The sequence below is a fragment of the Saimiri boliviensis genome, chromosome 5 (assembly GCF_048565385.1).
Source record: "Saimiri boliviensis isolate mSaiBol1 chromosome 5, mSaiBol1.pri, whole genome shotgun sequence".
NCBI classification, from domain to species: Eukaryota; Metazoa; Chordata; class Mammalia; order Primates; family Cebidae; genus Saimiri; species Saimiri boliviensis.
Genome location: NC_133453.1, coordinates 39770985 through 39793964, shown reverse-complemented (window position 1 = coordinate 39793964; position 22980 = coordinate 39770985). Strand labels below are relative to the sequence as shown.

The window sequence follows — 22980 nt, the reverse complement described above, 5'->3', positions numbered from 1 at the left end:
GCTACCACTACCCGCTCCTAACGTGGAACTAAAGCAGTCACTGACATCCATGTATCTCTACAAAAGGCCATCAGGGTTTTGAGTGGCTCTTCATGTGGACTCAGTAGACCGCAACCAATCAGGAAGGAGATTGTAAGATGTGTTTGTTCTACTACGATCAACACGCCCTCAGTAACTGTGTGTAGGAGCAAGTAGAAAATGCCGAATACCAACATCTGTACTGCATACCATCTCCCTTCTGTAACCTGATTCAAACATTTCCCTGGACTACTAGGATATAAGTTTCGGTTTTACTTCCTGGGTCTGTATTCTGCCTTTACCTTTCAGGCCTAGATCAAATACCACTCCCTCTAAGGAATGCCTGACTGGATTGTCCCTTGTAGCACTGAGGTGAAGCCTCCCTGTGGCATTGCCACCCCCTGCCCACACTTACAGATGCTACATGATGTCATACTGACATTCGGGCAGCGGTAGCCCTGGGATCAAGAGCAAGGGGTTTGGAGTCACAGAGACCCGTGGTTGAGCCCTGAATTCCTGTTTGTAGCTTTGAGATGGTGACAAGATTCCTTGCCTCTCTGAATCTGGGTTTCCTCATCTATTGAATGTGGATAATAATGCCAACTGAGGCTGGGAGTTGTTATGAGTTCATCAGAGAAGGAGGAGTTGAGAAATGGTAGTACCAGTCATCATAGTTATTATGGAAAGTAGGCACTACGTTTTGTTCGCCTTGCTTTCCAATTGTGCCCAATTCAGGGCTTTGAATTGCCTGCTAAATATTTAATATTATTGAGTCAAAGGTTGAAAGAGTTAACATATTTTATGAACAGGGTGAGAGAGGTGATAGTTTCACTCATTGCCTCCCTAAATGGCTCAAGAAATGAATTTTTTTTTTTTTTTGAGAAAGAGTCTCACTCACTCTGCCCCCAGGCTAGAGTGCAATGGCACAGTCTTGGCTCACTGCAACCTCTGTCTCTCCAGTTCAAGCGGTTCTCCTGCCTCAGCCTCCCAAGTGGCTGGGATTACAGGCGTCAGCCGCCACGCCCGTCTAATTTTTGTATTTTTAGTAGAGATGGGTTTCACTATGTTGACCAGGCTGGTCTTGAACTCTTGACCTCAAGTGATCTGCCTGCCTCGGCCTCCCAAAGTGCTGAGATTACAGGTGTGAGCCACCCCATCAGCCAGAAAGGAAATATTTATAATCAACTAAATAGAAGACCAAGACTTACGGCTTGTCTTTCTTTTTAAATTATTTTCCAGAAAATAATATTTATATTTTAATTCAAAGTAACTGCAAACTGGAAACCACAGGGGGAGCCCAGGCTGGGACAAATAAGGACTAGCCTGGGCCCAACAGAACAGGCAGAGAAGGTGGTCGCTACATGCTTTATGGTCAGTTGGGGCCCTCTCCTCACTCTGCTGCAGCATTCTAGGGGCAGGGCCCCACCCTGCCTGGGACTGGGGTAGTTAGTAACCCAGCCTGCTGCACCCAGGCCCCCCTTTCCCAAGAAGAGTTTTTTGTTTGTTTGTTTGTTTGTTTTTTGAGACAGAGACTTTCTCTGTTGCCTAGGCTGGAGGGCAATGGCATGATTTTGGCTCACTGCAACCTCTGCCTCGTAGGTTCAAGTGAGTCTCCAGCCTCAGCCTCCTGAGTATCTGGGATTACAGGCATGTGCCACCACACCCAGCAAATTTTATGTTTTTAGTAGAAATTGGCTTTCACCATGGTGGCCAGGCTGGTCTTGAACGCCTGACCTCAAGCCATCAGCCCACCACAGCCTCCCAAAGTGCTGGGATTACAGGTGTGAGCCACCGTGCCTGACCAGAACTTGTCTTTCACGGAAGTTCTCTGAATGATGCCTAGGACATGGAAAGGACTTTTTAATGCATTTGCTAATCAAAGCATCACAAATCTTGCTTTTTTCCCCAGAGGTAGAGCATTTTTCAAAGACTCTGTACCTCTTTCCAGATCGCTGCACATTTGAGGTAGCTTAATTATAGTGTAGTAACTTTAAGCCAAACTTGCTGGTTTAAATCTTGGCTTTCCCAGTAGCTCACGGTGTGACCTTGGGAAAATTACTTAACCTTTCTGTGTCTTAGTTTTCACATGTCAAAGCAGGAGTCATAGTAATAGTATTTTATCTTGGGGTGTTGTTGGGATGGTGAAATGAGTAAAAATTTGTAAATACCCTATGGCACAGGGTAGTTGCAATAGAAGCATGCAGTATTAGGCTGGGCGCTATGGCTCACACCTGTAATCCCAGCACTTTGGAAGGGCGAGGCAGGTGGATCACAAGGTCAAGAGATTGAGACCATCCTGGGCAACATGGTGAAACCCCATCTCTACTAAAAAATACAAAAATTAGCTGGGTGTGATATGCACCTATAGTCCCAGCTATTCAGGAGGCTGAGGCAGGAGAATCATTTGAACCCAGAGGCGGAGGTTGCAATGAGCCGAGATTGCACCCCAGCCTGGTGATGGAGCAAGACTCCATCTCAAAAAAAAGAAGAAAAGAAAAAAAAGCAAGTTTTCAATATTATTTTATTAGAAATAATGTCTTCAAAGTCTCTCTTTTCTGTTGGTTTGAATGTGCTGTGCAAACACACACTGTCAGTTTTGTCTACCATTAATTGGTTGAGTCTCTTGCAGGTACTTCCAAATGGGCTTGTCATTCACCATCCCCACTTTTCTTTTTGTTTCTTAATTTCTCCCACAAAGACTGAAAGCAAATCCCCACTTTTCTTTCATTGTTTAAAAATTTTATTTGGGCCGGGCGCGGTGGCTCAAGCCTGTAATCCCAGCACTTTGGGAGGCCGAGGCGGGTGGATCACGAGGTCGAAAGATCGAGACCATCCTGGTCAACATGGTGAAACCCCGTCTCTACTAAAAATACAAAAAAACTAGCTGGGCATGGTGGTGCATGCCTGTAATCCCAGCTACTTAGGAGGCTGAGGCAGGAGAATTGCCTGAGCCCAGGAGGCGGAGGTTGCGGTGAGCCGAGATCGCGCCATTGCACTCCAGCCTGGGTAACAAGAGCGAAACTCCGTCTCAAAAAAAAAAAAAAAAAAAAAAAAAAAAAAAAAAAAAAAATTTATTTGTTGGCCAAATCTGGTGGCTCATGCCTGTAATCCCAGCACTTTGGGAGGCTGTGGTGGGTGGATCACGAGGTCAGGAGTTCAAGACCAGCCTGGCTAACATGGTGAAACCCTATCTCTACTAAAATACAAAAAATTAGCGTGACATAGTGGCATGTGCCTGTAATCCCAGCTACTTGGGAGGGTGAGGCAGGAGAACTGCTTGAACCCAGGAGGAGGAGGTTGCAGTGACTGTAGATTGCACCATTGCACTCCAGCCTGGGTGACAGAGCGAGACTCAGTCTCAAAAAAAAAAAAAAAAAAAAAATTATTTGTTTATTTGCATGTGGACTAAGGAAAGGGTTAACTTGGCTTTATTTGAAAAGTTAAGTGTTTGGGGAAGGAGATGATTAGAAAAATAGATGCTTCCCTTTTTTTTTCTTTTTCTTTTTTTTTTTATTCTTTTCCCACCAACTATAGATTGATTCCCTTTTTGACTTACCAAGAAAATGGAGATCCAAAGGAAAGCCTGCAGGACTTCATGGCTTCCATGGGTTCATTTCTAGGAAGATTTTGCTTTACTTAGGGAAACCACAAGCTCTCTCACAGTGAGACAGTTGTAAATTAGCCTTTAGGAGGCGCTATTTGTCAAAGTTATCTTAAGCCTGGATAAGGGGAGGGAAAAAGCCAAATAAGCAGTGACGACATTGTCAGGAAATTAGTATCAGGCTACCCAGCCCAGAAAGAGCCAGTTTTCACTTAAACTGCCAGCAAGTCTTGAAGGCTCTTCCCATGAAATTGGGAGCTTCCTTGGACCTTGGAGCACATAGAGGATTCTACTTTCTTTAAAATTTTATTTTCAAGCAATTTCCCTGAGAATCGTTTACCTCCAGAGGATTGGTGGAGCTTGATCTGAAGGTATGTAATTAAATACCCCAGAGCCTCATGCTTGGATCTTTTCCTTTGCTTCATGGCTTCATGTTGTAGAAACTTGCAAAAACTTGTCAGCAATGTTATTATTTCTGCTTAGATTTCTTTGCCAGGCATGGGAAAACAAAAGTTCAAAAATCCAGAAGCCTCCAACATAGCCTTTTACCGGCAGAAATATGTTAATTCCCAGAGACAAAGTGTGGCAGACTCATTAAAACTAGACATTGGAATAGTCAGGAAATCACAAGGCAAATGTAAGATGTGGTAGAATAGAAACGTGTCTCCAAAAACCCACTCGTTTGACCTCAGGGCTAGTAGCAGGGAAGATCCCCTGGATCATCACATTTAAAATGACATTTTTTTTTTTGAGACAGAGTTTTACTCTGTTTTGGCTCACTGCAAACTCTGCCTCCCAGGTTCAACCGATTCTCCTGCCTCAGCCTCCCAAGTAGCTGGGATCACAGGCATGCACCACCATGCCCCGCTAATTTTTGTATTTTTTGTAGAGATGGGGTTTCACTAAGTTGATCAGGCTGGTCTTGAACTCCTGACCTCAGGTGATCTGCCCACCTCGGCCTCCCAAAGTGTTGGGATTACAGGTGTGAGCCACCATTTTTTGTTTCTTTTAATATTGAAAGTAATATGTACGTTCATGTATAAATAAAATTTGAGAAATTCAGTTGGAAGCCCAGAAGAAAATTTGTATTATCTATAGTTATGCCATCTCAATATAACTACTCTTTGTTATGGAGGTTTTGATTTTTGCTATGTGTTTCTTCCTTCTTTCCTTCATTTATTTATTTAATTGAGATGGGGTCTCGTTCTTTCACCAGGCTGGAGTACAGTGGCACAATCTTGGCTCACTGCAACTTCCGTCTTCCAGATTCAAGCAATCCTCTGGCTTCAGCTTCCTAAATAGCTGGGACCACAGGCACCACCACGCCTGGCTAATTTTTATATATTTTAAGAGACAGGGTTTTACCATGTTGCCCAGGCTCGTCCTAAACTCCTGGCCTCAAGTGATCCACCTGCCTCGGCCTCATGAAGTGTTCCTCTGATTATAATGAAATTCAGTACAGAGAATACCTGTACAGTAGTTTATAAACTAGTCAGATGGAAACATTGACTCATATAATTTTCAACTAACTACACTGATTTGAGCAACTCTTGTCTAAAACCAATCTTTCCTTCTGAGGTCTAGCAGTTTGTTTGTTTGTTTTTCCAGACAGGGTCTTCCTCTGTCACCCAGGGTGGAATGCAGTGGCATGATCATGGCTCACTGGACCCTCTACCCTCAGGGCTCAAATGATCCTTCTGCCTCAGCCTCCTGAGTAGTTGGGACCACAGGTGTGCACCACCATGCCTGGCTAATTTTTGTATTTATTGTAGAGACAGAGTTTTACCATGTTGCCCATTCTGATCCCGAACTCCTACCTGGGGTTATAGGTGTGAGCCGCTGCACACTGCCTGTTCTTTCCTTTAGAAAGTAGTTTCCTGTTTCTAAAAATAGCCAAGTTCTGCATAATGACTATATACCTCAAGTGCTTATAGAATAAATAATGTTACAATGGAAATGTTATCACTGCATTGCTCCTCTGATTATAATGAAATTTAGTATAGAGAACAGTGTAGTTTACAAACTGGTCAGATGGAAACATTTATTTACATAATTTTTTTTTTTTTAGTGAAAACAAATGTATTAGATAAGTAAACAAAAGAATGGCTACTCCATAGACAGAGCAGCCTACCCATGAAAATTTTAACTTCCTACACTGATTTGAAAAACTCTTGTCTAAAAGCACCCATTCCTTCTGAGGTCTAGGATTTTTTTTTTTTTTTTTTTGGATAGAGTCTCACTCTCTCACCCAGGGTGGAGTGCAGTGGCACAATCATGGCTCACTGCAAACTTCTGCCCCCTGGGCTCACTTGATCCTTCCACCTTGGCCTCCTGAGTTGGGAGCACAGGCACGTACCACCATGCCCTGCTAATTTTTTGTATTCTTAGTGGAGACCAGGTCTTGCCATGTTGCTCAGGCTTGAGGTCTAGATTCTGCCTTCCTTTTCTGTAAGATAGAGGCCTGCCCTCTTACAGATAGCAGTCTGAAGTGAAGACGTAATACGCATCTGTCATGGTACCTTGCTGTCTTTGGGTTGATAGATAATTTAAAAGGATAATCCTGCCTCCCCTAGATTGCTTTGTTTCTAAAACTATTCTTTTCTTTCTTTCTTTCTTTTTTTTTTTTTTTGAGACAGAGTTTCACTCCTGTCATTTAGGCTGGAGTACAATGGCGTGATCTCGGCTCATTGCAACCTCTGTCTCCTGGGTTCAAGCGATTCTCCTGCCTCAGCCTCCTGAGTCGCTGGGATTACAGGCGCCAACCATCATGCCCGGCAAATTTTGCATTTTTAGTAGAGATGGGATTTCTCCATGTTGGTCAGGCTGGTCTCAAACTCTTGACCTCAGGTGATCCGCCTGCCTCAGCCTCCCAAAGTACTGGGATTACAGGCATGAGCCACTGCGCCCAGCCTCTGTTTCTAAAACTTAAAGCATAGATCCAAATGCTATTTCTGCCACTTGATGGAAATGAACATAATGGCTCCAATCAGGCTATCAGGCTTGAGAGAAATGGTGCTGTGTCCCTCCATCTTAACTCTCTCCCTCTGGGCACATTTTGATTCGGGAGAAATTAAGGTGAATTGAGTTTCAATATAAACTTCCTCCAAGCTTCCTGAAAAGTAACTTGCAAATGTTGGGGCAAAGTTTTCTGGGCTGTTGGTTTTTGAAGTAGCCTCAAAGTAATTTTTATTTTTCAGCACTTTTAGGAAAGTCTAATGCCCAGAACAGAGGAAGCTGTGATGAGGGGAAGGCCTGGGAAGTCAGGGTGCCATATATCCTCACTCTCTAACGCCCTGCCCCACCTCTCTGTCTCTTTCAGGCTGGCCATGAGCTCTCAAGGTCCACATTCAGATAAAAACTGTAAAGGGACCTTTCGTGAGAAGCTTCTGATTATTTGTTCAAACCTGGGAGTCGAAGATGTGGAGCACCTCAAGTTTCTCTGCATAGGCTTGGTCCCCAACAAGAACCTGGAGAAGTCCAGCTCAGCCTCCGATGTTTTTGAACATCTCTTGGCAGAGGATCTGCTGAGTGAGAACGACCCCTTCTTCCTGGCGGAACTCCTCTATATCATAGGGCAGAAGAAGCTGCTGCAGTATCTCAACTACACCAAAGAGAAAGTGGAGCATTTGCTGCCCACCCAAAGAAGGGTCTCTCTGTTCAGGTGAGGACGCGTCTGTTGAGAAGATGGGAGGATCTCCCATCTAGTGTTCATTCTGGCCATTGGGCTTTGAAAGGAAGCTGCAGTTAAGATCTTTTGGTGGCCGGGTGAGGTGGCTCACGCCTGTAATCCCAACACTTTGGGAGGCTGAGGTGGGCGGATCACGAGGTCAATAGATCAAGACAATCCTGGCTAATATGGTGAAACCCTGCCTTTACTAAAAATATGAAACTTAGCTGGGTGTGGTGGCATGTGCCTGTAGTCCCAGCTACTTGGGAGGCTGAGGCAGAAGAATCACTTGATCCTCCAGGAGGCGAGGTTGCAGTGAGCCGAGATTGCGCCACTGCACTCCAGCCTGGCAACCGTGCGAGACTGTCTCAAAAAAAAAAAAAAAATCTTTTGGTTATCTACCTTTTTGGATGATAAACCAGGAGGCTCTAAACCTCCCTCTCAGCCTCTGATGCTAATGAGATGAGAGGTGGGAGGTCAGCAAAGCTTCAAGACCAAGCTCTGGGCCTGGAGGTGGCTTCCCTTTGCTTTGCTCCTCACCAGCAGTGAGGTCCACCTCAGCGTGGCCAAGCGTGCATCTTCCCTGGTTACCAGCCACCACACGTGTAGATCTTCTCCCTCCTGGGATCCTCTGGTCTGTCTACCTGTTTCCCAGGGTCTTGAGAATAGAGTAAGTCATATTTGGAGTGAAGTAAGTAAGATAAAAAAAAGAGATGTGTTTCTGGAGTAGGGAGGGATGTCATTTATGCCATGTCTAGTGATAGATACTTATATATTTTTGGGTGGAAATCCAGAGAAGTAAAAATAGTCATGTTGCCCAAAGAGGTAAAATTTAGGCATCGGTCTTATCACGGATGACAGCGTTTTATTTTTATTATGAGACAGAGTCTTGCTTTGTCACCCAGGATGAAGTGAAGTGGCATGATCTCAGCTCACTGCAAACTTAGCTTCCTGGGTTCAAGCGATTCTCCTGCCTCAGCCTCCTGAGTAGCTGGGACTATAGGCACCCACCACCACACCCGGCTAATTTTTATATTTTTAGTAGAAAAGGGTTTCCAACATGTTGGGCAGGCTGGTCTGGAACTCCTGGCCTCAAGTGATCTAGGCACCTTGGCCTCCCAAAGTGCTGGGATTACAGGCGTGAGCCACTGTGCCTGGCCGATGACAGTGTTTAAAATTGTTCAATGACATAGTGTCCAGATCAGAGAACCTCACTAAGAAGCGCCTTGGAGGGTGTTTTACAGTCTAGGAGATTAGAATACATTGAGCCTTAGCAGTGGAGCTGGCTCCCAGAACCTGAGCTGCCCTTGAGTCAGTGAAAGGAATAATGAATTCCAGAAATCCGTCTTTCCATTCTGCTCACTAGACATCTGAAGGACCATCTCTGACACATAGGGGTGTTAGTATGTGGACGAAATACTCACTTTTTCTGGTTGTGGATTATATAACTCTCTCGAAGCTGGGATAGTTTTCTTCCCTTTTCAATATACAACCAACTGTACCTTGGCTGGCTTGGGGTCCTCTACCAAGTGTGTGTAAAGTAAGTCTGAATTTCTAGTTGGAATAAGGAGAAGGAAGGGCATGTCAGAATTGTGTTTTATGCCTTTTAAAAAAATATGCCTTCTTAGTGTGGTGAAAAACAGCACTAGACTTGAAATCAGAAGGCCTGCCTCTACTACTTACTGTGTTATCTTCATTTAAACAAATCACTTAGAAACTGAAAGTTTTCATTTTTTGAATCTCTAAATGGGATTAATAATTGTCTACACACTGAGTTGATCATTCAAATGACAGAAAACATTATGAAAGCACTTGATTGATTATGGTGTCCTCTGCAAGTGTAAGGCTTTATTTGTCATTTTGATTGTGTGTCTTAGAAACCTGCTCTACGAACTGTCAGCAGACATTGACAAAGAGAAATTAAAGGACATGATCTTCCTTCTCGGAGACTCGCTTCCCAAAACTGAAATGGTGAGTGGATCATATAGAATGGGGTCTCTGTGAGCACTGTCTCAATCAATGATGAGGAAGATGCTGGAGAAGGTTTTTAGGGAGATTTATTTTTTATGGGAGACAATATCATACAACGGTTAGGAACACTGACTTTGGTGTTAGGTGAGCCTAGATTCTGGCCCTGATTTTGCCTCTAAACCCATGTTGTGCGGCCAATGACTGAACTTTTCTGAGTCTCTGTTTTCTTAGATGTAAAATTGTGGGCAATCATATGACTTCCTTCTAGGTCTGTTAGGCGAATTAGCTGAAACAATGTGCATGAAGCATTAGCATGAGGCCTATATTTGGCATAGCATATGGTAAATGCTCACTTCTGTTGGCATCCGCTGTGGGTTTCTTTTTGTTTGTTTTGAGGCAGAGTCTTGCTCTGTTGCCCAGGCTGGAGTGCAGAGGCACAATCTTGGCTCACTGCAACCTCCACCCCCTGAGTTCAAGCTATTCTCCTGCCTCAGCCTCCCCAGTAGTTGGGATTACAGGCACGCACCACCATGCCCAGCTAATTTTTGAATTTTTGGTAGAGATGAGATTTCACCATGTTGGCCAGGCTGGTTTCAAACTCCTGACCTTGTGATCTGCCCGCCTCAGCCTCCCAAAGTACTGGAATTACTACCAGGCATGAGCCACTGTCTGGCCCATCCACCGTGTTTTATGATGTAAAAAGGTTTTTACACATGAGGGAATGCAGAAGTGGTAAACACTGGCAGAGTGGAAATTATTTCTTCATCCGTTTACTTTAGATCAGGTTTTGAAGGGAACCCGAGTGTCTCTTTTAGTGGATTCTGCAGTTTCTCTCATGTAGAATTTCTGTGAAAATCAAATGAGACAAATGGTCAAGGATGTGCTTTGTAAAGGGCTGTACAGGTGCTTTGAGTCAATTGTAATGTTTTTAATATTAATATAACTGCTATCTGCTAATATTGCTATATTGGTCACATTTAAGGGCAGAGAGGTAGCTTTTCTGGGCCTTGAAACTTTATATATGTTTTTTCTTTTGACTTTAGTAACAACTTGTGACGAGCGAGTTAGTTAATTTGGGAAGGGGGCAATTTTCAAATTTTATCCTACAGCATTATCTTGTTATTCAACTGCTATTTTTGTTAGATTTTAGGTTGACGAATGTTTTAAAATTCAAAAGAATACATATAACATGTATGGAAGTTATGAAATGTAATACAAAAATAAGCTGGGCTTAGTAATGTGTATCTGTGGTCCCAGCTACTCAGGAGGCTGAGGTGGGAGACTTGCTTGAGCCCGCAAGGTTGAGGCTGCAGTGAGCTGTGATTGCACCACTGCACTCCAGCCTGGGTGATAGGGCAAGACCCTGTCTCCAAAAAAAAGGAAACGTAATAATAAAGTAAACAGCCATAAACCCACCATCAAACTTCTTTTTGTAAAAATTTTTTTAATTTTAATTTTTTTTTTTTTTTTGAGACAAGAGTCTCACTCTGTTGCCCAGGCTGGAATGCAATGGCATGATCTCGACTCACTGCAACCTCTGCCTCCCAGGTTCAAGGGATGCTCCAGCCTCAGCCTCCCAAGTAGCTGGGATTACAGGTGCATGCCGCCATGGCTGGCTAATTTTTGTGTTTTTAGTAGAGATAGGGTTTCACCATGTTGGCCAAGCTGGTCTCGAACTCCTGACCTCAAGTGATCTGCCCACGTGGGCCTCCCAAAGTGCTGGGATTATAGGTGTGAGCCACCACGCCTGGTCACCTTTCAACTTCTGAATGAAAACATCAAAAGCCTGCATGTATAGTGTTCCCAGATCAACTGACATTATTGACAAATAGCTTGAACTAAAATCACGGTGGAATGGGAAGCTGTTTTATATGTAGTAGATACAATGGAAACTATTAGTAATTTATTAAATATGTTTCCTGGTGTCAGGCCTGTAGGTCTGGGGAAGTTAATAGTGTCTGAGGTAAAACCTTTGAGTCATTTTTCCCTCTTTTTTAGAGCTCCCAGGGATTTTAGCCTCTTGTATTCTTCTGATTGGTCACCACTGCTCTACCTCTTGGGGTTCCTTTCTCCAAAGATTGGCTGTGGGGGTCCTTGGGAGTGGGAACTGAGTCTTACCCATTGTTAAACTTCAGGACCTTTCAGAATCTATTACAAAATGGTGCTTAGGTGATCTGAATGAACACATGAATGAAAGGGACGATGTGATCTTTCTCCTCCTTTATTTCTCAGAAAGCTGCTTGAATCCTTTCCATTTGTGGGATTTTATAATGAATAATTAGGGGGATTGGCAGGATGAACTAAAACACACAGTGGGGTTTATAACGTTCTCATAGTTGTGGTCCCTTGTCGGAATCTACTAATTTCCTACTTAGATGGCCTCTGGAAGTTCTGTGCTTTTTCATTGGCATGCCTCTGTTTATCTTTTTATTGTTAAAAATTAAAAAACAAACAAACAAACAAAAAAAAAACAGGCTGGGCACAGTGGCTCACACCTGTAATCCCAGCACTTTGGAAGACCAAGGTGAGAGGATTGCTTAAGGCCAGGAGTTTGAGACCAGCCTGGGCAACATAGTGAGACCTTGTCTCTACAAAAAAAAAAAAAAAAAAAAAAAAAATTAGACCTGGTGTGGTGGTGCACGTCTATAGTCCCAGCTACTCTAGAGGCTGAGGTGGGAGGATCCCTTGAATCCAGGAGGTCGAGGCTTCATTGAGCTATGGTCACACCACTATACTCCAGCCTGCACAAAAGAGTGAAACTTTGTCTCAAAAACCCCCCCAAAAACTCAACAAAACACGGGCACAGAAAATGACAGAAAATAAATACACAGCTTAATGTATTATTATAACACTAATATCCTTGAAACCCTCACCCAGATCAAGAAGTTCAATTTTGTGTTTTAGCAAAATGCAGAATGACATTGTATAATGTGTCATCTGAATTTTCTCTATGTTCTTATATGCTGGGTGTTTTCAAAACAAATTAATAGATGGTAATTTAAAAAGTGAAGAAAAAGAGAAAGAGAAAAAGGAAAAAAGAAACAGAATTTTATTAGCTACTTTAGAAAGCTCTCTATTTACCCAATTCCAGTCATGGCCCCTTCTTGGCCCTTAGAACTGACTGCTGTCCTGGCTTTTAAGGAACTGCATTATTATGATGTGTTTCTTTATGGTTTTATCACTTAACTGGGCTTCCCTAGACCTCAAATTTACTTTTGTTCCTTCCTTCCTTCCTTCCTTCCTTCCTTCCTTCCTTCCTTCCTCTCTCTCTCTTTCTTTCTTTTTCTTGAGACGGTCTGCGATGGTGTGATCTTGGGTCACTGTAACTTCCGCTTCCTGGGTTCAAGTGATTCTCCTGCCTCAGCCTCCCAATTAGTTGGGATTACAGGTGCCCACCACCACAACTGGCTAATTTTTGTATTTTTAGTAGAGACAGCGTTTCACCATGTTGGCCAAGCTGGTCTCAAACTCCTGACCTCAGGTGATCTGTCCACCTCAGCCTCCCAAAGTGCTGGGATTACAGGAGTGAGCCATGTGCCTGTATTATATGAATCAAGGATTTACATATAAGCTGCATCAGTTTCTCTTTCAAGCGTCTTTTAACCTATAGGTTACATTTCCTCCCTGCCCCCAAATCTCCTTCTTTTTCTTAAAATGTATCCGTTGAAGAACCTCTCAGCGGTTGGCCTGCGGAGTTTCTCCCAGGCTGGGTTTTGCTGACTGCACGCTTGTGGTACAGTTCGGCATGTTCCTCTGTCCTCTGCATTTCCTGCAGACTGGCAGCTGAATCCAGAGGTTTCATCAGATTCAGGTCAGATTTGTTTAGCAGGGTTATAGGTAGTCTTTTTTTCATCAGGAGGTACCTGATTTTCTCTCTCTCTTTGATATTAGCAACTGTTTTACATATTGAATTTTTAGGGGTTGCAAAAATGGAGATATTAGAATTCTTTTTTTTTTTTTTTTGAAACAGAGTCTTGCTCTTGTCACTCAGGGTGGAGTGCAATGGCATGATCTTAGTTCGCTACACCCTCTGCCTCCTGGGTTCAAATGATTCTTTTCCCTCAGCCTCCCAAGTAGCTGGAATTACAGGTGTGTGTCACCATGTCCAGCTAACCTTTTGTATTTTTAGTAGAGATGAGGTTTCACCTTGTTGGCCAGGCCCGTCTCAAACTCCTGACCTCAGGTGATCCACCCGTTTCAGCCTCCCAAAGCGCTGAGATTACAGGCGTGAGCCACTGCACCCAGCCAGATATTAGAATTCTATCATTTCGTTTTCCCCTCATCTACTATTTGGTTACCCAGTGATACAGCTTATATGTAAATCCTTGATTCTTTTAGTTACCCATTTTTCATTTTTTTCTTTTTAATGAGATGGAGTCTCACTCAATCACCCAGGCTGGAGCGCAGTGGTGTGATCTTGGCTCATTGCAACCTCTGCCTCCTGGGTTCAGGTGATTTTCCTTCCTGTTTCCTGAATATCTAGGATTACAAGCATGTACCACCATGCCTGGCTAATTTTTGTAGTTTTAGTAGAAATGGGGTTTCATTATGTGGGCCAGGCTGGACTCAAACTTTTGTCCTCAGCCTCCCAAGGTGCTGAGAATACGGGTGTGAACCACTGTGCCCCGTCTAGGCATCCAGTTTTTAAGTTAATTGGTTTCTTATCATTCTCTGCAGGTGACCCACTACAAAATATATATAAATTTAAACTCATGGATTAAACATATATGAGGTGTTTCAATCTATTGCTATTATTATCCTTACTGAAGTTCGAATTGAGGCAAGGCATGGTGGCTCATGCCTGTAATCCCAGCACTTTAGGAGACTGAGACAGACAGGTCCCTTGAGCCTCAGGAGTTTGACACTAGACTGGGCAACATGACAAAACCCTGTCTCTACAAAAAATACAGAAATTAGCTGGACGTGATGGCGTGCACCTGTAGTCCCAGCTTCTCAGGAGGCTGATGTGAAAGGATCACTTGAGCTCAGAGAAGAAGTCAAGGCTGCAGTGAGCAATGGTTGTGCTATTGCACTCCAGCCTGGGTAACAGAGTGAGACCCTGTCTCCGGAAAAAAAAAAAAAAAAAAAGGAAAGAAAGAAAAAAAGTTCAGTTGTCCCATTTTTTTTTCCAGGGGATGCATCTTCAGTTTGGTTCCTGTCATTCTGACATGACCTTAGTAGTCTTTGATGGCTTCTTTACTATCTGGCAAAAATATTTCAGGTTCCTCTTGCATATTTTCTGCCCAGTTCTAGAATCTCTCATTTCTCCCAAAAGCCCTGGTTTTTTTAAATGAGAGAGATCATTTCAAGACCACAAATTAGATGCTGGCATGCTCGTTGCTTTTGAGTTTTTATGTATATTAACATACACTACATATATACACATACACATATATATGTACACACACACACACACACACACACACACACACGTACACGACCTAAAGGTTAATAATTCTTGGAGAATTTTTAAAAACGGGATTTTGTTTTAGGGAATACTTTTATGTAAAGCTTCGTAAGGATATTCTGTTTCTGCCATTAAATTTCAGTGCCCACGTTGGCAGGGTGCAAAGCAATTTCCTGCTAAAATGGCAGCATTATACCTTAAATGCAGAATTTCTCAAAGTCAGAGGAGATTCCTGCAGTTTGACAAGCTCTCCAGGTGGTTTTGATAACATTTCCCAAGTCAGGGCATCCACTCACAAAGGTTCCAGTGTCTAGGTTTATAAACAAAATGAGACCACTTTTTTCTTATACCCCATCCTATGTTAAGAACTCTCTGAACAATATGAGGTGGGGGGTGAGAGATGAGAGAAAGGTCATTTGTTAAAGCAGTCTCTGATATGCTCAACACTGAGTGTTAGTTTTCAAATAAGAAAAGCTGGAAAATGTTTTTTCTCCTCTTTTGTTTGCATAGGTTCTAGAACTTTACTTGAAGGCAACTGTGGCAACAGAATTATTATTATTATTAGACAGAGTTCACTCTTACTGTCCAGTTTGGAGTGTAATGGCGCCATCTCAGCTCACTGCAATCTCCACCTCCTGAGTTCGAGTGATTCTCCAGCCTTAGCCTCCGAGTAGCTGGGATTACAGGTGCCTGCCACCACACCCAGCTAATTTTTGTGTTTTTAGTAGAGATGGGGGTTTCCCCATGTTGGCCAGGCTGGTCTCAAACTCCTGATCTCAGGTGATCCACTCGCCTCGACCTCCCAAAGTGCTGGGATTGCAGGTGTGAGCCACCCCGCTCAGCCAGAAACTCCTGTCTTGAAGCATCCTACCAAGAGGAATACAAGGAGCTAAGATGTGATTCCAGAAGTAATTATGGAAATTCATTATACTTTCTAAAAGTTTATTAGATGCTTAGTACATCACACACACACACATTTAAATGGGACCTGGACATTAGTTTAAGAATACCACTCTGGCAAATACTAGCAGCAAAGGTCTGAAAGCTCTTGTTCTGTTTCTTTGCTAAAGAGTTAGTAGGTTCAGGTGTGGTTTCCTTTAAACTCAGCATTCTATTCTGATTGCTATGCTGAGAACGGATTTCCTGACAGTTGTTAGATCTCTCAGGATGTGTGTAGGCCAGCTATACTGGTTATGTTTCTGTGAAAGCTATCAAAGAGAAATCCCAGAATCCTCTACAAAGGCAAGGTTATTTGTATTCCCCCAGAGAGATCATATGAATTTAGAACCTTTCTGTTTTGGCTGAGGTGTGTTCAGGCCCTCTTCCAACAGCGGGTAAGTAATCTATTACTTACTGTTAAAAATACAAAACCCCAGCCGGGCGGGGTGGCTCAAGCCTGTAATCCCAGCACTTTGGGAGGCCGAGGCGGGTGGATCATGAGGTCGAGAGATCGAGACCATCCTGGTCAACATGGTGAAACCCCGTCTCTACTAAAAATACAAAAAATTAGCTGGGCATGGTGGCTTGTGCCTGTAATCCCAGCTACTCAGGAGGCTGAGGCAGGAGAATTGCCTGAACCCAGGAGGCGGAGGTTGCGGTGAGCTGAGATCGCGCCATTGCACTCCAGCCTGGGTAACAAGAGCGAAACTCCGTCTCAAAAAAAACAAAACAAAACAAAACAAAACAAAACAAAAAACCCGTCTCTGCTAAAAGTACAAAAATTAGCCAGGTGTAATGGCACGTGCCTATAATCCCAGCTACTCGGGAGGCTGAGGCAGAAGAATCGCTTGAACTCTGGAGGTGGAGGTTGCAGTGGGCTGAGATTTCACTTCTTCACTCCAGCCTGGGCAAAAGACTGAGATTCTGTCAAATAAAATAAAATAATAAAATAATAAAATACTTGCCAAATTGTGATTTTTTTTTTTTTTGAGACGGAGTCTCGCTCTGTTACCAGGCTGGAGTGCAGTGAGGCGATCTCTGCTCACTGCAACCTCTGCCTCATGGGTTGATGCAATTCTCTTTCCTCAGCCTCCCAAGTAGCTCAAACTACAGGCCCAGCCACCATGCCTGGCTAATTTCTGTATTTTTAATAAAGATGGGGTTTACACCATGTTGGCCAGGCTGGTCTCAAATTCCTAATCTCGTGATTCGCTCACCTTGGCCTCCCAAAGTGCTGGGATTACAGGTGTGAGCCACTGCACCTGGCCCAAATTACGATTTTTTTTTTTTTAAGAGAATTCTTTTTCTTTTAAAACACCAAATATAAAATTCTTTCAGAACATGTCCCCCTCATTTCTTTGGTGTTCCTCTTTTGCTGATTCCCTAATCAGTATCACCTAAAGCAGTGAGTTAGAGTTCAGTGGTTAATGAGATAGACTTTGGCATCAGATTTTATCAGTTCTGCCGTTTATTAGCTTTGTGACTTCGGGCAAGTTACTGGAACCTCTCTGTGCCTCAATTACTTCATCTTTAACGTGAGGATTATAATAGCATCTACTCATTCAGTTGTTGTAATGTTAATATACAGCAAGCATGGCTCCTGCTGTGTAATTCTATATATTTGGTATCTGGTATTAATATAGATTGTATACATATTTGCTTGGTAATGCTTCTTCCTCTACACTCCTGAGCCATGTGAGGGCAGATGCTGTCATATCTTATTTATCAGTGCAAAACCTAGTGCCTCGTGGCCATGCAGGTAACATTTGAGTGAGTGGATAATCAGTAGGGAAGTAACTGTAATTCTATCGATTCTCTTGTAGACCTCTCTAGGTTTACTGGCATTTCTAGAGAAACAAGATAAAATAGATGAAAATAATCTGAAATACCTGGAGGACCTCTGCAAAACGGTTGTACCTAAACTTTTGAGAAACATAGAGAAATATAAAAGAGAGAAAGGTAAGTAGCTTGTGCTTGCTAACTTGCACAAGACCATGGACATTCTTAACCCAATTGGCCTCGCATGATTTTTTTTTTTTTTTTTGAGACAGAGTCTTACTCACTTACTCACTCTTCCACCCAGGCTGGAGTGCAGTGGTGCAATCTCTGCTCACTGAAACCTCCGCCTCCCAGGTTCAAGTGATTCTTCTGCCTCAGCCTCCTGAGTAGCTGAGATTACAATCACCTGGCACCACACCTGGCTAATTTTTGTATTTTTAGTAGAGACAGGGTTTCACCACGTTGGCCAGGCTGGTCTTGAACTGCTGATGTCAAGTGAGCCACCCGCCTCAGCCTTTCAAAGTTCTGGGATTACAAGTGTGGGCTACCGCACCAGGCCTGTGCGTGATATTTACTCATCATTCTGATAATATTCTGCTAGAAAAGCCAGAAATCTCCCTCCTTGTTCATATTGAGTTCATTAGTTGAGGTCATATTTTGTACCAGGCACTGTTTTAGAAGTTGAGGATGGCTGAGTGCGGTGGCTTATGCCTGTAACCCCAGCACTTTGGGAGGTCAAGAACGGCGGATTGCCTGAGCTCAGGAGTTCCAAACCAGCCTGGGAAACACAATGAAACCCAATCTTTACTAAAAAAAATACAAAAAATTAGCCAGTTATGGCAGTGTGTGACTGCAGTCCCAGCTACTCAGGAGGCTGCGGCAAGAGAATTACTTGAACCCGCGAGGCAGAGGTTGCAGTGAGCCGAGATCACACCACTGCACTCCAGCCTGGGCAACAAACTGAGACTCAGTCTCAAAAAAAAAAGAAACTGGGGATATAGCAAAGTACAGAGCAAAGCTCCTGCCCTCTTGGAACTTACATTCCAGTGCAGGGAAATAGTTTTAGACAAATGTCTTTTTCTGATTCTAATATAGGAATGAGAGTGTATGAAATTGTTTTAAATGAAATGACATAAAAAAGAAGGCAGGATAGCCCGGGGTGAGAGTGGAGTCTATAGAGTTAGGTTGCCAGGACTCCGCTTACTCGTGGTGCGGTGGTATTTTTTTGGCTTTTCTGTTTCACTTTTCCCATCTGTAAAGTGGGCATAATGATAGTACCTACATAATAGGTTTTTGTGAGGATTGAATGAAATAATTTCTGTAAAATGCTTGTCTGGCATGGAGTAAGCGTTCAATACATGTGGCTATTTTTTTTTTTTTAGACAGAGTCTCACTCTGTCACCCAGGCTGGGGTGTAGTGGGGCAATCTCAGCTCACTGCAACCTCCACCTCCCGGGTTCAAGCAATGCTCCTGCCTCAGCCTCCTAAGTAGCTGGGATTACAGGCATGCACCACCATGCCTGGCTAATTTTTGTATTTTTAGTAGAGATGGGGTTTCACCATGTTAGCCAGGCTGATCTTTAACTCCTGACCTCGTGATCTGCCCACCTTGGCCTCCCAAAGTGCTGGGATTACAGGCGTAAGCCAACTCACCTAGCCTTTTTTTTTTTTTTTTTTTTTTTTTTAAAGTCTGTCTGATAAAGGTAGTTCTGCTGTGATATTTTATACAGGACAGAAGTCAAACCTGGCTGCCTCACCATGTGTCAATACGCTAAATATCTATGTTTTTCCGAGTCCATTTCTCTACTGTTAAACAAGAGCTATACATAAAAACTCCTGAGTATATTCATGAAACTTTTATGCCACACCCTTAATTTAGTTCAGTGAGTGACTCTAGTGTGCAAATTTCTTTGGTTAAAAAATTAAACTAGCTAAGAGGAAACTTCTCTGTAAGAATTTGGTTAACACAGAATGAGTTGAGGCGCAAAATATACTGTTGTTAAATTGATAAAATCTCAAACAATAAAACAATGAATAAATGCATAATTTAAGTTATAAAGAATAAAACAGGTCTTTTTGTCATCAATTATCAAATGAGAAATAAAAAGCAGAAGTTGATTTGGAAAGAATATTTGGAATCTTCACATTAGCTCTGAGGTTTTTTTCTGAACCAATTGTCGTTTTCCTGTAATGTTGTATCCCATATAAAGTAAATACAGGGCAAGTGGTCATATTATTTTGGATATTTAAAAAGAAGACACACTAGTTTCTATGTAGTTGATTACATTTGCCTCAGTGAGTGTTGAAGACTGAGCTTTATTTTTAAATTTAATTTTTATTTTTTGAGACAGAGTCTCACTCTGTTGCCCAGGATGGAGTGCAATGGCACAATCTTGACTCACTGCAACCTCTGCCTCCCGGGTTCAAGTGATTCTCCTGCCTCAGCCTCCCAAGTAGCTGGGATTACAGGCATGCACCACTACGCCTGGCTAATTTTTTGTATTTTTAGTAGAGACAAGGTTTCTCCATGTTGGTCAGGCTGATTTTGAACTCTCGACCTCAGGTGATTAGCCAGACTTGGCCTCCCAAAATGCTGAGATTACAGGCATACCCACTGCACCAGGCCCTAAATTTGATTTTTCTCTTCTACAACATGCCTGCATGTGATCTCTTTTGGGTGTCACTCATTATTGGTATTTTAATATTTACTTTCTTTAGTCCTAAGAGTTTGAGCCTAGTTCTGCCATAAAGATGAAAGACTAAAGGACTGAAAAGAGTAGGAATGCAGAGTTTAGACTTTTCTGTAAGTGCGATCCGAAGTCCAAGCTAGGTAGCTTTATTTAAGGACCACCTGGCTAACTTTTTAAGTTTTCTTGAGCCTTGGTGTTTGCTTTAGTTATTTATTTATTTATTTATTTTGAGACAGAATCTCGCTCTGTTGCCAGGCTGGAGTGCAGTGGAGTGATCTTGGTTCACTGCCACCTCTGCCTCCCGGGTTCAAGCAATTCTTTTGCCTCAGCCTCCTAAGTAGCTGGGATTACAAGTACACACCACCACACATGGCTAATTTTTGCCTTTTTAGTAGAAATGGAGTTTCACCTTGGCCAGGCTGGTATTAAACTTCTGACCTCATGATCCATCTGCCTTGGCCTCCCAATGTGCTGGGATTACAGGCATGAGCCACTGTGCCTAGAGTAGTATTTTTAATTTATTATTAAAATAAGGTACATAATAAAATCAAATACAAATTCAAATAATTAAAATAATATAGAATGTAGAAGGTAAAATTCTTTCTCCTTTTCTTTTTTCTCTATTACCAACCCATTTCCCAAAGATAACCACTGTCTGAAATATGTAGTTATTGATTTTCTTCTATTTAGAAACAATTGTATGTGTACATAGATATTACACACACACAGAGACACATATATATTTAACAAAGACCATGCTAATTATATTCTATAACTTGCTTTCCCCTCCCACATAATATAGCTGACATTTTAATGAATATATTAATAATACAGATACAGCCCATTTTTATTATTGGTCTCTTAGAAATCATATTATAGATATAACATTTTTATATAATTGCCACTTTTAAATAAATTGTCTTTTTTTCTCATTCTTTTTTTGCTGAATTCTGACAATTACAGCCTGAATTCTGACATTATTTTTTGAGGTAATGCTTTAGAAATCTCTACTTGGCAATTATCTGGCACATTAAGCACCATACTTTTTTTTTTTTTTTTTTTTAGCAGCTTAAAACAACAGTAAGTTTTAAAATACTATTTAGTAAAGGATATAGTAATTTTAAGGCACTCATAAAATTATAAAAGTAACAAAAACATAAAAGCAATAGAAAATATAACAATACAAAGAATAAAAATAATTTATGTATTTACCCTTTTTTTCTGGGTATATATGTAGGCTTCCACAAACAAATTCAATTAGAAATTTACAATTCTCAGGCCAGGCATGGTGGCTCACCCCTGTAATCCCAGCACTTTGGAAGGCCAAGGCAGGTGGGTCAGCGGAAGTCAGGAGTTTGAGACCGGCCTGGCAAACATGGTGAAACCCTGTCTTTACTGAAAATACAAATATTAGCAGGTCGTGGTGGTGCATGCCTGTAATCCCAGCTACTCAGGAGGCTGAGGCAGAAGAATCATGTGAACCTAGGAGGTAGAGTTTGCAGTGACCAATATCGCTCCCTTGCACTCCAGCTTGGGCAACAAGAGTAAAACTCCATCTCAAAAAAAATTTACAATTCTCTTCAAAATAATTACTTTACATGGCTGCTTTTGATGACTGGTTATTTTGGATTGCTATGAATCAGAAGGTGATTTTTTGTTTTTCTGTTTGTGATTTTATTTCTAGCTACCCAGATAGTAGTATCTCCTGCAGACAAGGAAGCTGAGTCATTGTATCAAGGAGAGGAAGAACTGTTTTCCCAAACAGAAGTTAAAAGATTCTTGGAAGCCTTACCGGTAGGTTCAGTGGTGTGCTGGTCATTGTTTAACAACCAGCTCCACCTTCCAACCCCAACCCCAAAAAGAAAAAGAGACGCCCCAGTCTGTACCATTTGCTGCATATGCTCCTGCCATGATGATTTCAAGTAAACCACATATTCACCAGAGTGCACATTTTCTGAAAATTTAACAATTGGCTCTCGTTAGCTGACTAGTGAGAGCTAGTTAGTGTGAGCTGTCACTAGTTAGTTTGAGCTTACTCCACACACCCCCGAGTTGTTTTGAAATGGTTTCTCTGTTCTTATCTGTGGGATGCAATTAGACTCAGCTTCAGAGACATAAAATCTACGGCGTACAGGGCACCTGACAGTAATTCCAGAGTTCAAATACAGACCTTTGTTTAATGCTCTGCTGTTACTGCTTTGAAATTCTTAATGTATTATTGAACAAGAGGTTTGCCAAGCATGTAGCTGGGCAACCCAGAGGACAAGAAGTGTGTTTCTGGTTTCTGGGTGCTCAGCTCTGAAAGGTTGGGTGGAAGGGGAAATGCTGGGAGAGTTTGCAATCTGTTCCTCACAATGTGATCATGATCCTTGGGAGCTATGTGACAGTCTTCCCTGGGATTTCTGGTTCTTCCAGCAGACTTGGGTAGTTTGATTTTGCAACCTCTGTCAGCATCAATAAAGTTAGCTTGGTCTTGGAAATTTTTTTGTTTTTTTTTTTTGTTTTCAATTGCGGTAAAATACACATAGCAAAATATACCATCTTAACCATTTTTAAGTATACAGTTCAGTAATGCTAACTACCTTCATACTGTTGTGTAGGTTGTGTAGACATTACCACAATCCATCTCCAGAACTTTTTCATCTTCTTTTACTAGAACTTTGTATCCATTAAATAATAACTTTTCATTTTCTCCTTCCCTCCAATCCCTGGAAACCACTGTTCTACTTTCTCTCTATATAAATTAGATTCTTTAGGGTATCTCATATAAGTAGAATCATACAATATTTGTTCTTTTGTGACTAGCTTATTTCACTTAATGTAAAGTCTTCAGGGTTCATCTAAGTTGCAGCGTATCTCAGAATTTCCTTCCTTTCTAAAGGCTGAATAATATTCCGCTGTGTGTATA

General features: G+C 42.1%; 1 protein-coding gene across 9 annotated transcripts in view; it reads left to right on the top strand.

The window, feature by feature from the left end:
- The first annotated feature begins 3589 nt into the window (after positions 1 to 3589).
- The window catches only part of CASP10 (caspase 10), a 51781-nt gene continuing 32390 nt past the window's right edge, over positions 3590 to 22980 (top strand). For 3 of the 9 annotated variants that reach the window (XR_012517658.1, XR_012517659.1, XM_074399276.1), the window contains exons 1-5: positions 3591 to 3990; positions 6939 to 7280; positions 9164 to 9257; positions 17427 to 17562; positions 21757 to 21866. Coding sequence is in view for 7 of the 9 variants with exons in the window: in XM_074399276.1 (XP_074255377.1) it covers positions 6946 to 7280; positions 9164 to 9257; positions 17427 to 17562; positions 21757 to 21866 (675 nt within the window). In the remaining 2 variants the exon portion in view is untranslated. Of the gene's footprint in view, positions 3991 to 6938; positions 7281 to 9163; positions 9258 to 17426; positions 17563 to 21756; positions 21867 to 22980 lie in introns of all 9 variants that reach the window. The other 6 variants (XM_074399278.1, XM_074399277.1, XM_010336441.3 and 3 more) reach the window with 4 other exon arrangements.